General features: G+C 41.3%; 1 protein-coding gene across 1 annotated transcript in view; it reads left to right on the forward strand.

Moving 5' to 3' along the window:
- The first annotated feature begins 5,000 nt into the window (after positions 1-5,000).
- wal (electron transfer flavoprotein subunit alpha wal) overlaps positions 5,001-13,487 on the forward strand; it is a 38,774-nt gene continuing 30,287 nt past the window's right edge. Inside the window, exon 1 of the mRNA XM_068351916.1 lies at positions 5,001-5,200. Within this exon, the coding sequence (XP_068208017.1) occupies positions 5,162-5,200 (39 nt within the window). The 5' untranslated portion in view covers positions 5,001-5,161. The remainder of the gene's footprint in view (positions 5,201-13,487) is intronic.

Raw genomic sequence — 13,487 nt, forward strand, 5'->3', positions numbered from 1 at the left:
ATTAGAACCAGACTTTAAGAACTGTAAATAATTGTTCTCAGTCATCTCCCTTATATGATAAAGAACAAGTATCTGGCTATATATATATATATATATATATATATATATATATATATATATATATATATATATATATATATATATATATTGTATATATATATACTGTATATATAAATATATATATATATATATATATATATATATATATATATATATATATATATATATATATATATATATATAATTATATATATACAGTACATATATATATATATATATATATATATATATATATATATATATATATATATATATATATATATATATATATATATCTTTCCGGCCGCGCTGAACAGCATTGTGAGATGTATAACACGGTCTCTCCCCGTCCCTCAAGTAGGGAAGAGGGAGTAGTCATACCCTTGTAAAAGGGTGTACCCTGAGAGGTACATTCGGAAACCACAACTGCCGTGTTGTAGTTTGAGAAATGGGAAGGGCTGAAACTGTGTGCACATATCTATCTATTGGTGGCTTTATAATAATTACAGAAGAAAGAGCTTTTTTATGGCATCTATAATACCTGGGTTATAATAATATTACTTTTGAGAAAAAATAATAGAAACCCAGTAACACTGAACGCAACGTTATTTGATTGTTTATGTAATTAATTTTTGTTGTGATACAAAATATGATCAAGACATAAACAAGAATAGGCCTACGCATTTCCATGAAATTAGTTTGGGTATCGAACTAACGTTTTGATATGCTTAATATTTTTTCCCACATATATGGCAGTTATTATCAAATAAGCCCAGTTTGGAACGCAAATACTATGTTATACCTTCACATAGATTTTATCACTTATTTCCTTAATGCATAGTCTTTGGATACATGTTTTTTTTTTTTCTTATACCTTTTTTCCTCCATATAATAATAATGATTCTAATCCTGTTCCACAAACCCCCTTCAACCGCCATAGTAATTTTAAAAACACTAAATAAATATCCAATATATGTATATTTTTTAATAATATATGCCTCTCCCTGCACTCACTTGTTAGTTCTTTTTTTTACTCAACCTTTATTTCCACTTCCTTCCTTCCATCTTGCTGTCCAACCTATTTTAATTCTTACTTCATAGTGCCATTGTTTTTTTTTTTCTGATATCCCTTCCCGGTACCAGTATCCGTATATATATATATATATATATATATATATATATATATATATATATATATATATATATATATATATATATATATATATATATAATCATATTATTAATTAATTCGATGTAGCCTACCTGTACTGCATTTTTTTATAGAAAGTATAGAATATAAATTCCCTAGTACTTTCACAATATCATAATGAACATGAAAATTGGAAGAACAAAATTAAAGTTATGGTAAGGTTGCCGTTTGAAAGATAATTTCTGTTCATATTTTTATTTTCAAATAAGTAAAATTTAACATTTCTGGAATGGCCAATGAAATATTCCTCACGTGATATTATTTTTTTTTTCTAATAAGATCGGACATTATAAACAGTTCAATACCATCACGGCGTCCTCTTTTCTATGTGTAGTCTTGCTCACACTGCTATTGTTATCATTTTGTAAATCTATTTTAGATTTGATTCTTTATTTCATATATCTTACATATTGTGCGGCTTGCCATATCTGAACATTGGAGCATATAGCATATTCATTACCAACTAGGATTGCAGCTTGTAATGAAAATTACACCAGTGTATGGTTACTCTTAGTAAAATTATAAAATGGTTATAGCCAAGTCCTAATATCATAAAAAAAAAAAAAAAAATCATTTTTAGTTGGGAAACACGAACGTTTTTTTTTTTTTTTCTCTCTTTTTTTTTTACCATTTATGATACATTTTATCGACCAGAATAAAACAAATTCTAAAATAGTCCATTTCTTTTAGCGAGTCATATTTGCACAGACTCGCAGCGGTGCCCTTTTTGCTCGGAAAAGTTTCCTGATCGCTGATTGGTTGGACAAGATGGTTCTAACCAATCGCCGACCAGGAAACTTTTCCGAGCTAAAAGGGCACCGCTGCGAGTCGGTGCAAATATGACTCGCTAAAAGAAATGGACTATAGATAGGGTAGTCCAAGTCCAATAGAATTTATTCTATTGGCCTTGGGGTAGTCTAGCCTGTTCTTACTATTATAGTTAAGACTGTCATGAGTAGGCCTAAAATCAACCACAGGCCAAGGAATGTTATATGGAAAACTCGTGGTATAAAGATTTAATTGTAGTATCTTCAATATGAACTGTACCCAAATGAATGTTTTAATTTATGATAAAAAACATTTTGTTGTTGTCGAAGTGGACAGAACGTGCTCTTTAATCTTTTTCTCTGTTGTTCCAATTTTGCTTGATCAACGTTCTACATTTTCTTAAGCAAAAACACAGACTGTAATATGATATTCATCTCTATTTTTTTTATACGAAATCACTTGAAAATCTCAGCCGCCGACTTTATAAAACGGATATTACTGAAAACTTTCTAGACGAATTGACTGTTATGGCCATGGAAACCTATTCGAATATTTTGAAATATGGTACAAATGAATAGATAATCTAAATTAGAAATTCTTCATTTACACCATCATATTGACGCAAAGGGCATCAGTTAGATTTCGCCAGTCGTCTCTATATTGAGCTTTTAAATCAATGCTTCTCCATTCATCATCTAGTTCACGCTTCATAGTCTTCAGCCATGTAGACCTGGGTCTTCCAACTCTTCTATATAAGTATTTTGTGGAATCCAGTTAAAAGTTTGGTGAACTACTCTCTCCTGGGGAGTGCGAAGATCATGGCCAAACCATCTCCATCTACCCCCTCACCATGATCTCATCCACATATGGCACCTGAGTAATCTCTCTTATAGTTTCATATCTAATTCTGTCCTGCCATTTAACTCCCAATATTCTTCGGGGGCTTTTGTTCTCAAATCTACAAAATCTGTTGTATAAAATGTCATTGTCACACCACGACTCATGTCCATACAGTAACACTGATCTCACTGAATTGATATATATATATATATATATATATATATATATATATATATATATATATATATATATATATATATATATATATAGCCTAATTTCATATGTAATTTCAGGCGATTTGATTTCCAAATTTTACTTAACCTTGCCATTGTCTGATTTTTTTTTTTCAATCTTTCATTAAACTCCAACGTCATTTACATAAAGTTAAATGCTTTTCTGTTAATTGGAACGACCATTGAATTATTTTTTTCCCAGCTAATAAAAAAAAATTAGGCGGGATGGTGGAATATTATGTCCATATAATTCATATAGTTATACCAAAACTTTATACTACAATGCTATTTTCTTTTACATCAGTGTTTCGGTCTATAGTAAACGTATGGTAGACTATCAATTTTATATAGCAACTCCTAAATCTCATATTACTCAATTACTTTTACTTTGATGGATGCTTTTCCGGTCCCATACAGCAGGGGAACCCCACTCTCTACAGGACCTCCACTGTCGTTTTACCTTGATCGTTAACAGCATTTAACGTTTCATATTCAATCATTCGAATGTTTCGTGGGAGCTTATTATATAGTCTCGGGCCGCATATTTAAAGGCCCTGGAGCCTACAGTAGACGTAATCTAGGTTCCAACAGTTTCAAGCCATCTATAACTATTCTCGTGTCGACACGATTTATTGGCTGCGCAATATGTAGCAGTTCTCTTAAGTATTTTGGACGCCCGGTTCTGATAACTTGGTGGGTTATTGTACTTATTTTAAATTCAATTCTCGCTTTAATAGGCAACCAGTATAAATCGATTAGTATAGGGGTGATCCTTTCTCTAGGTGGGACACCTTTTATAAGTCTTGCTCCTCTGTTTCTTATGTTTTGTAATTTCTTAAGTTGCACTTTTGGTAAACTGTAATAGACAGAGTTGCAGTAGTCGGTCCTGGTAATAACACAGTTTATCACAAGTTTCTTTACAGAATTTTCATCCAGGTACTTTTTTATAAACGCAATATTTCTTAGATGATAACCAGCAGTTTTTGTCACATTATTTATTACACAATTTAGTAGGGATAATGGTTGGTGAAATCTCTCTCTCTCTCTCTCTCTCTCTCTCTCTCTCTCTCTCTCTCTCTCTCTCTCTCTCTCTCTCTCATTTTTATATAATGATTGAGGATCAAACCTTCTCTTTAATTTAATTAATTAGAATTTGGAAATCAAATCGCCTAAAATTTTACATGAAAATCAGACTATCTATCAGTTTAGTGAGATCTTTGTTACTCTATGGACATGAGTTATGGTATGACAATGAAACAATCTCCAATAGATTTAGTAGATTTGAGAATAAAGCCCTCAAAAGGATATTGGGAGTTAAATGGCAGGACAGGATTAGAAATGAAACTAGAAGAGAGATTACTCGAGTACCATATGTGGATGAGATCATGATGAGGGGTAGATGGGGATGGTTTGGGCATGCTCTTCGCACTCCCCAAGAGAGATTAGTTCACCAAATGCTTAACTGGGTTCCACGGGGCACTAGAAGAATAGGAAGACCCAGGCCTACATGGCTTAGGATTATAAAGCGAGAAGTAGGAGATGATGAATGGAGAAGTATTGAATTAAAAGCTCAATACAAAGACGACTGTCAAAATCTATCCGAGGCCTTTTGCGTCAATAGGCGTAGGTGATGATGACGATTGAGGAACAGGGATTAATGAAGCTGTAAAAAATATTGCAAATGACGACAAGTAGGCCTATAGATGTTAATGTCCCTTTCTGGCAAAGTATTTTTTAGCTTAGCATTTTTTTCTAAAAAAAAATAAAAAATCCTTTACATAAATAATAGGAGATAGTTTTAAAGTGGATTTCATGATCTATTTATTATATTCTAAATTATTTCTAAGCATTTTATCTCTTATTATGCCGCATTATGCAAGGAAATTGCAAATGACGTCGCGGAAGAAGTAGAGTTGTTGTTGTGCTGTCGCCAAGAGACCCTGATGTAAGAGCTCAGCTGAGAGAGTTACCTAAAACCGGGTCACACTCTCTATCCTTATCTAACCAACTGAGTGTAGGGTACGGAATTGCTACTTCGTATATTCTAGTTTCGTCGCCTGTAGCTCACACAATGTTTGCAGTCGCCAAAAATTCTGTTCGCTTTTGCCAGGTAAGTGTATTTGAGACGTAATTGGTTAAAGTTGTCGCTTGTAGGAATTTTCTAGGCCTACAATAGTGGTACGAGTTACCGGTGACTTGTCATAGGTAAGCTGTACGCTAAGGCCAACATACTAGGTTATTACTTTAGCGTTCATTGGCCTACCTTAATTCTACCAAGGAACTTTTGTAGATCTAGACTACGGTACCTTAGGCCTAGTTTCACAAAAGTTGTTGAAAAGTAACCTAGCTTAAATGTAATGTAAATAGCCCAAGCCTGTTCTTTATTCTGTGAGTATGATTTTAATTCCTGGCTAGATAAATGAACCATGCAATTTTTCCATTGTGATTTATCCATATCTGACCATGAATAATGGAGAAAACCACACGTTTATGGGTTTGCTACCTCCTCCCTCCTATATGATAATTTTGGGGGTCCAAGTAGGAAACCAAGGGTAAAATTATAGTTATGGATGGAACAACATTTTGAACAGAAAAACCAAAGTTTTTTTCTGTAGTTAATAATGTTCTTTCATTGAATTTGACCTTCATTTCAACAGCAAATAAACCAAAACCTGTTAGACCATCTACGAATGAGGATATTTTAAAAAAATATAATAGTTTTTGTTCCGCCGTGCGCTTACTTCGCTCCTGGAAAAAGGAAAACATCAAGCTCCTATGTACTGGCAAGCGGTGCATGCTGAGCGGCGCACGTTAACCCCATTGATTATTATTTCTTAGATGATTAAGTTTTTGGTATTTGTTTACAAGAGCACGCTCTCCATTTACTTCAAAATTATGCTCTTCTTTTTGGACAGTAATTAGTAGGTTCTATAAATGCTGGGAAAGCAAAAAATAGGAAGATAGATTGTGGGAGGGGTTGGTGGCGGAGGTACTAAAGCGACCTGGAACCGACGTCGTCAGCATGGTCAATCAAAGCGAAGTTTTGACGTCAGCGGACATTTGATATACATTCAAAATATATACAGTACTAGATTAAAAATGGAGTAATTACTCAAAAGTGTCACTATTTGTGAAATGTATATTTTATATTTGCTAAATATTTGATATAAATCATATTAGTGTTTTTTTTAAAGAAACTCTCTTGAGAATGGCTAGTTTTCCCAGACAACCTTTTGGTACACTAACGCCATCTATTGACCACTGACTAAGGATGCCTGCCAATTTCCCGCTAATAAGAACAGTCATACGCTGCAAAAATAGTCATTCTCGTAAAAAGTTTCTTTAAAAAAACAAAAAATATTTATTGTCAAGTATTACCAAATAGAGTATACTATTCACAAATAGTGATACTTTTGAGTAATTGATCCATTTTTAATTTGAATATATACCAAATGTACACTGTCGTCACGAACTTCTCTTTGATTGACTATGTTGATGATGTCGGTTCCAGGTCGCTTAGTACCTCCTCCACCAACCCCTCCCCCTCCCCCCTCCCGCAACATATCTTGCTATTTTTTGCTCTCCCAGCATTTAAAGAACCTCCTAATTACTGTACAAGAAGAGGAGAGCTGCAGGAATGTATAATTTTGGAGTAAATGGAGAGCGTGCTCTTGTAAACAAATACCAAGTTTTTATTAGTAGTGAATATGTGTCACTTTGAAAGAAAACACACATCTTTCTATAGGAAACACCTGTTTTTTAGTAAAAAAGCTTTTTCCGTCAGTTACTGTAAGAAAACCAAACTAGGGTTCTGTGTGGGAAAGACCATAATCTACTGTTTTCCAGCTACAGCAATGGTCAAGTAAGTTTAATAAACAAGATAGACAGTTGGAAAAATATATGGATTTAGAAAGTGGTGTGAAATTAATGCATCATAATTACTTATTTTTCAATATTAAACTTACCCGATAATCATGTAGCTGTCAACTCCGTTGCCCGACAGAATTCTACGGGAGGGATACGCCAGCTATCACAATACTAGAAGGGGGTGTACTCACCAGCGCCACCTGTGGCCAGGTACTACAGTACTTCTTGTTGACACCTCCTCAATTTTTCCTCTGTCGTGCTTCCGGCAAGACGTTCTGGGATACGCTTATGATCTTGGAGTATTTTCACGGCTTTTGGTGAAGTATTTCTCTCAGATTTCGGCTGTCGCTTTACTGGAAAACTTCTATATTAGCTTAGATAGCTATTATTTAGTTCTGATTAATGGTTAACGATCTTTTTGCTTGATTTGGAATCCCCACTTGGCTAACTCTTTGATTCAAGATGTCTGACATTTCACAAGCCCCACCCCATAGACGATGTAGGTCTTGTAATAGGCGTATTCCGAAGGCCTCGGTAGATCCTCACACCGCTTGTTCTGACTGTAGGGAAAGACCCTGTCAGTTGGAAGATCGATGTGAGGAATGCGCCGGACTTTCGGAACTTGATTTTGTCCGATTTCTTAAGTATTCAACCAAGTTAGAGAGAGAGAGAGTTAGGAGGAGTTCTTCTCGCTCTTCACTTTTTTCCTCACCTCATGATCCCCTACCTTTTCCTCCCCCTGTAGTGGCTACCCCCGAACCTACTATTTGCCCTCAACCTGATATGTCTGTTGTTTTGCGTGCCATTCAGGCTTTAGGTGACAAAGTGGAGTCGGTGGTTAGTGATCATAAGTCTCTTATGGCCGAAGTCAAGGAACTTAAGGTCAAGAGTGCAGTGGGTGGTAATAGTGCCAGTGCTGTGACGAGTGCTAGTGTCAGTGCAGTGCCAAGTGCTAGTGTCAGTGTCAGTGTGGTGCGTGAGGGTACTTCTGTGCGTGCCAGTCGTCCTCCCAGTCCGGGACCTCTTGCAAGCTCCCAAGCCCAGGGGAGAAGCAATGTCGAAGGGCAAAAGGGTTCGGCAGGCCTTGATCGGCGCACAGAAGTATCCTCGGTGGTTGCGGGCGTGTCTTCCAGAGACCGTCACTCCCACCCGCAGACGATTGAGCCCGTCTTTTACTCGTCTGCTGAAGAATTGTCAGGGAGGAAACGTTGGACTCAGGTCTCAAGACCTCTCAAACGCAGAGTCCAGACCTCAAGAGCTCTACAACCTGGCTGCAGTCATTGGATCAGCTCTGACTCGCCGCAGTCATCAGTTGAATGCACTCCTCCTAAGAGGAGTAAGGTGCTGCCGCAACAGATCTCTTCTGTTAAGGCTTTGCCTCAGCAGACCTTAGTGTCTGCCGACCCCAAGTTGACTCTACTGCAGTCCATGCAGTTACAACTTGCGGTCTTGATGCGTGAGTGTCAGGCTGAGAAGGTTACACCTCCTCCTGCGATCGCTCCGCCTAACCGCAGTCCTGCCTGCCAGGCGTACGATGTTGAGGCTCCTCAGGATACCTTACCACGTACTGAGTTGACAGTTTCCAGTGGTGTGCAGCTTCCTCCGCCTTCCTTAAGGCAACCTCAGCAATGGGAACAGGAAGCTTATACCTTACTTCCTCCGCTTCCACTTGCAGTTCCACCAGTGAGGCAACACTCTCTTGAGGTACAACAACCTCTCCCATCCATGAGACAGACTCCTCAGCTCTCGCTTCAGCGACCTCAACCCTCCTCAAGGCGAGAGCCTCAACACCTTAGCCTTGCGCCTCAGGAACCTCAACTCGCGAGACAATTACTGCGTTCTGCGCAGCCACTACCTCAACGCTCGCAGCTCACACCTCAGGAACCTCAACTCGTTCCTCAGGAACCTGCTACTGCGCATCCACCAACCTTACAGCAAGCGCAACTCTTGAGTCAAGACACTCATGCCAGGAGTCAGCCTCCTCCACCCATGCGCCTACCTTCTGCTACTTCTTTTGACCAGCCTTTGCAGCCTGAGCCTCAGGTGTTCCCTCAACAGAGACTTGAGGAGGAAACCACAAGCGTTTTTGCTCCAGCTCGTGCAGATTCTGCTGTTCAGCATACCTTACCTCTCACTTCGCTACACTCTGGTGATGAGGTTTCTGATGATGAGGCTGCACACCTGGATCCCTCATCAGACGTGGATGAATCCAAGTCTTCTCCGCCTCCTATTGACTTTCGTAAGGTCTTGGCTCTTTTCAGAGAGGTATACCCAGACCATTTTGTCTCTGCTACCCCCCGCTCTCCGCCATCTGAGTTTTCGCTGGGCATGCAGCCAGCCAAGTCAACGTATACTAAGCTCGTCTTTGCAAGGTCCTCTAAGAGAGCGTTAAGGATTTTAGGGGAGTGGTTGCAGTCTAAGCAGCAACTAGGAAAGACTTCCTTTATGTTTCCTCCGACTAAGCTCACTTCTAAAGCGGGCGTTTGGTATGCCACAGGAGAGGAACCAGGCTTGGGAGTACCTGCCTCTGCCCAGGCTGACTTCTCAAGTTTGGTAGACTCTCCTCGTAGAACAGCAATGAGGCGCTCTAAGGTTTGCTGGACCTTCTCAGATCTTGATCACTTCCTAAAGGGTGTATTTAGAGCCTTTGAGATGTTCAATTTCCTAGACTGGTGCCTGGGGGCCCTTAGCAAGAAGACCTCCCCTGCGGACAAGGACTCAGCCATGCTCTTAATGTCCTGCATGGATAAGGCTATTAGGGATGGATCTGGCGAGCTTGCTTCAATGTTTGTGTCAGGAGTGCTTAAGAAAAGGGAGCAGCTTTGTACCTTCCTTTCCTCCAGCATCACACCTTGTCAAAGGTCTCAACTCCTTTTCGCTCCGCTCTCTAAGTTCCTGTTTCCCGAAGAGCTTGTTAAGGACTTGTCTGCGGCCCTGATACAAAAGGACACCCATGATCTTGTGGCCTCATCAGCTCGTAAGACTAAGGTTGCTACCTCAGTCCCCAGGACTTATCGCACCCCAGTGGCTGATACTCCTGCTACGAGGTTTATTCCGCCCTTTCGTGGTAGAGCCCCCAGCCGAGGAAGCTCCCGTCCAGACTCTTCCAGGAGCAAGTCTAGGAAAGGTTCCAAGGCTTCTAAAGGCAAAAACTGACTCTCCTCATCTCCAGACAGCAGTAGGAGCCAGACTCAAGATCTTCTGGCAAGCCTGGGAAAAGAGAGGTGCAGACTCCCAGTCTGTCAGTTGGCTGAGGGAGGGTTACAGGATACCATTCTGCCGCAAACCCCCTCTGACCACATCTCCCATCAATCTCTCTCCCAACTACAAAGAAAAGGACAAGAGGCTAGCGTTGCACCAGGAGGTGTCGCTCCTTTTACAGAAGAAGGCAGTGGTTATAGTCCGGGACCATCAATCCCCGGGCTTCTACAACCGTCTCTTTCTGGTGGCCAAGAAGACAGGAGGTTGGAGACCGGTGCTGGACGTCAGCGCGCTCAATGCTTATGTCACCAAGCAGACGTTCACGATGGAGACGACGAAGTCGGTCCTAGCAGCGGTCAGGCAGGAGGACTGGATGGTCTCGTTGGACCTGAAAGATGCTTACTTTCACGTTCCTATTCATCCAGACTCCCAACCTTTCCTGAGATTCGTTTTTGGAAAGGTTGTCTACCAATTCCAAGCCCTGTGTTTTGGCCTAAGCACAGCTCCTATGGTGTTTACGCATCTGATGAGGAATATAGCAAAATTCCTCCACTTATCGGACATCAGAGCCTCCCTTTATTTAGACGACTGGCTGTTGAGAGCCTCCACGAGTCGTCGCTGTCTGGAGAGTCTCAACTGGACTTTGGACTTGATCAAAGAACTGGGTCTGTTAGTCAATCTAGAAAAGTCTCAGCTCATTCCCTCCCAATCCATTGTGTACCTGGGAATGGAGATTCGGAGTCAGGATTTTCGGGCTTTTCCATCGGCCCCAAGGATAAGCCAAGCCCTAGATTGCATCCTGAGCATGCTGAAGAGGAGCAGTTGCTCGGTGAGACAGTGGATGAGTCTCACAGGGACCCTGTCATCGTTGGCCCTGTTCGTCGAGCTAGGGAGACTCCACCTCCGCCCTCTTCAATTCCATCTTGCAGCTCATTGGGACAAGGGTTTGACTCTCGAAGCAGTCTCTATCCCAGTCACCAAAGAGATGAAGACCACTCTCTTGTGGTGGAAGACCAATCTCCTTCTCAGGGAGGGCCTATCGTTGGCGATTCAGACCCCCAATCTTCATCTCTTCTCGGATGCATCGGACTCGGGCTGGGGCGCGACCTTGAACGGACAGGAGTGCTCGGGAACGTGGAACGAGGAACAGGAAACGCTCCACATCAACTGCAAGGAGCTACTAGCAGTTCATTTAGCCCTATTGAACTTCAAGTCCCTCCTGCTAGGCAAGGTGGTGGAGGTGAACTCCGACAACACCACAGCCTTGGCTTACATCTCCAAGCAAGGAGGGACCCATTCGAGGAGCCTATACGAGATCGCAAGGGACCTCCTCATTTGGTCAAGAAGTCTAAACCTCACCCTAGTTACGAGGTTCATTCAGGGCAACATGAACGTCTCAGCAGATCGCCTAAGCAGAAGGGATCAGGTCATCCCCACGGAATGGACCCTCCACAAGAGAGTGTGCAACAGACTTTGGACCTTGTGGGGTCAGCCGACCATAGATCTGTTTGCCACCTCCATGACCAAGAGACTTCCTTTGTACTGTTCCCCAGTTCCAGACCCAGCAGCAGTTCATGTGGATGCTTTTCTGCTGAACTGGTCCCATCTCGACCTTTACGCATTTCCACCGTTCAAGATCATAAACAAAGTCCTTCAGAAGTTCATCTCGCACGAAGGGACACGGCTGACGCTGGTTGCTCCCCTTTGGCCTGCAAGAGAATGGTTCACAGAGGTACTACAATGGCTGGTCGACGTCCCCAGGACTCTCCCTCTAAGAGTGGACCTTCTACGTCAACCTCACGTAGACAGGTTGCACCCAAACCTCCACGCTCTTCGGCTGACTGCCTTCAGACTGTCGAAAGATTCGCTAGAGCTAGAGGCTTTTCGAAGGAGGCAGCCAGTGCGATTGCCAGAGCAAGGAGGGTATCCACTCGTAGAGTCTACCAATCCAAGTGGGAAGTCTTCCGGAGCTGGTGTAGAGCCAATGCAGTTTCCTCTACCAATACCTCTGTGACCCAAATAGCTGACTTCCTATTACATCTTAGGAATGAGAGATCCCTTTCAGCTCCTACGATTAAAGGGTACAGGAGTATGTTGGCTTCAGTTCTCCGCCACAGAGGTTTGGACCTTTCTTCCAACAAGGACCTTCAAGACATCCTTAAGTCTTTTGAGACTTCTAAAGAGCGTCGTCTACCCACTCCAGGCTGGAACCTAGACGTAGTCTTAAGGTTCCTTATGTCACCTAGGTTCGAACCTCTCCAGTCAGCTTCCTTCAAGGACCTTACCCTCAAGACTCTTTTTCTCGTCTGCCTTGCAACAGCTAAAAGAGTCAGTGAGGTTCATGCCTTCAGCAAGAACATTGGGTTCACATCCGAATCTGCAACATGTTCTTTACAGCTCGGATTCTTAGCTAAGAATGAACTTCCTTCACGTCCTTGGCCTAGATCGTTTGAAATACCTAGCCTCTCCAACATGGTAGGTAACGAGCTAGAAAGAGTTCTTTGCCCTGTCAGAGCTCTGAAATATTATCTTAATAGGTCAAAACCTATTCGAGGACAGTCAGAAGCCTTATGGTGTGCCATCAAGAAACCTTCGAGGCCCATATCCAAAAACGGGGTTTCGTATTATATAAGGCTTCTGATTAGAGAAGCCCATTCTCACTTAAAGGAGGAAGACCTTGCTTTGCTGAAGGTAAGGACCCACGAAGTGAGAGCCGTAGCTACTTCGATGGCCTTTAATAAAAACCGTTCTCTGCAGAGCATAATGGAAGCAACCTATTGGAGGAGCAAGTCAGTGTTTGCATCATTTTATCTTAAAGATGTCCAGTCTCTTTACGAGAACTGCTACACCCTGGGACCATTCGTAGCAGCGAGTGCAGTAGTAGGTGAGGGCTCAGCCACTACATTCCCTTAATCCCATAACCTTTTTTAACCTTTCTCTTGAATGCTTTTATTGTTGTTTTTATGGTTGTTACGGTAGGCTAAGAAGCCTTCCGCATCCTTTTGATTTGGCGGGTGGTCAATTCATTCTTGAGAAGCGCCTGGGTTAGAGGTTGTGTAGAGGTCTTTTAGTAGGGGTTGCAGCCCTATATACTTTAGCACCTTTGAGTTGATTCAGCCTCCTAAGAGGAACGCTGCGCTCAGTAAGGAAGACGAACTTAAAAAAGAGGCAGAGTAACGGTTCAAGTCGACTTCCTTACCAGGTACTTATTATTTCATTGTTATTTTGAGATAACTGTTATATGAAATACGGGATACTTAGCTATCCTTTAATCTTGTACACTGGTTTTCACCCACCCCCCTGGGTGTGAATCAGCTACATGATTATCG

Source organism: Palaemon carinicauda, chromosome 28, assembly GCF_036898095.1.
Source record: "Palaemon carinicauda isolate YSFRI2023 chromosome 28, ASM3689809v2, whole genome shotgun sequence".
Lineage (NCBI taxonomy): Eukaryota > Metazoa > Arthropoda > Malacostraca > Decapoda > Palaemonidae > Palaemon > Palaemon carinicauda.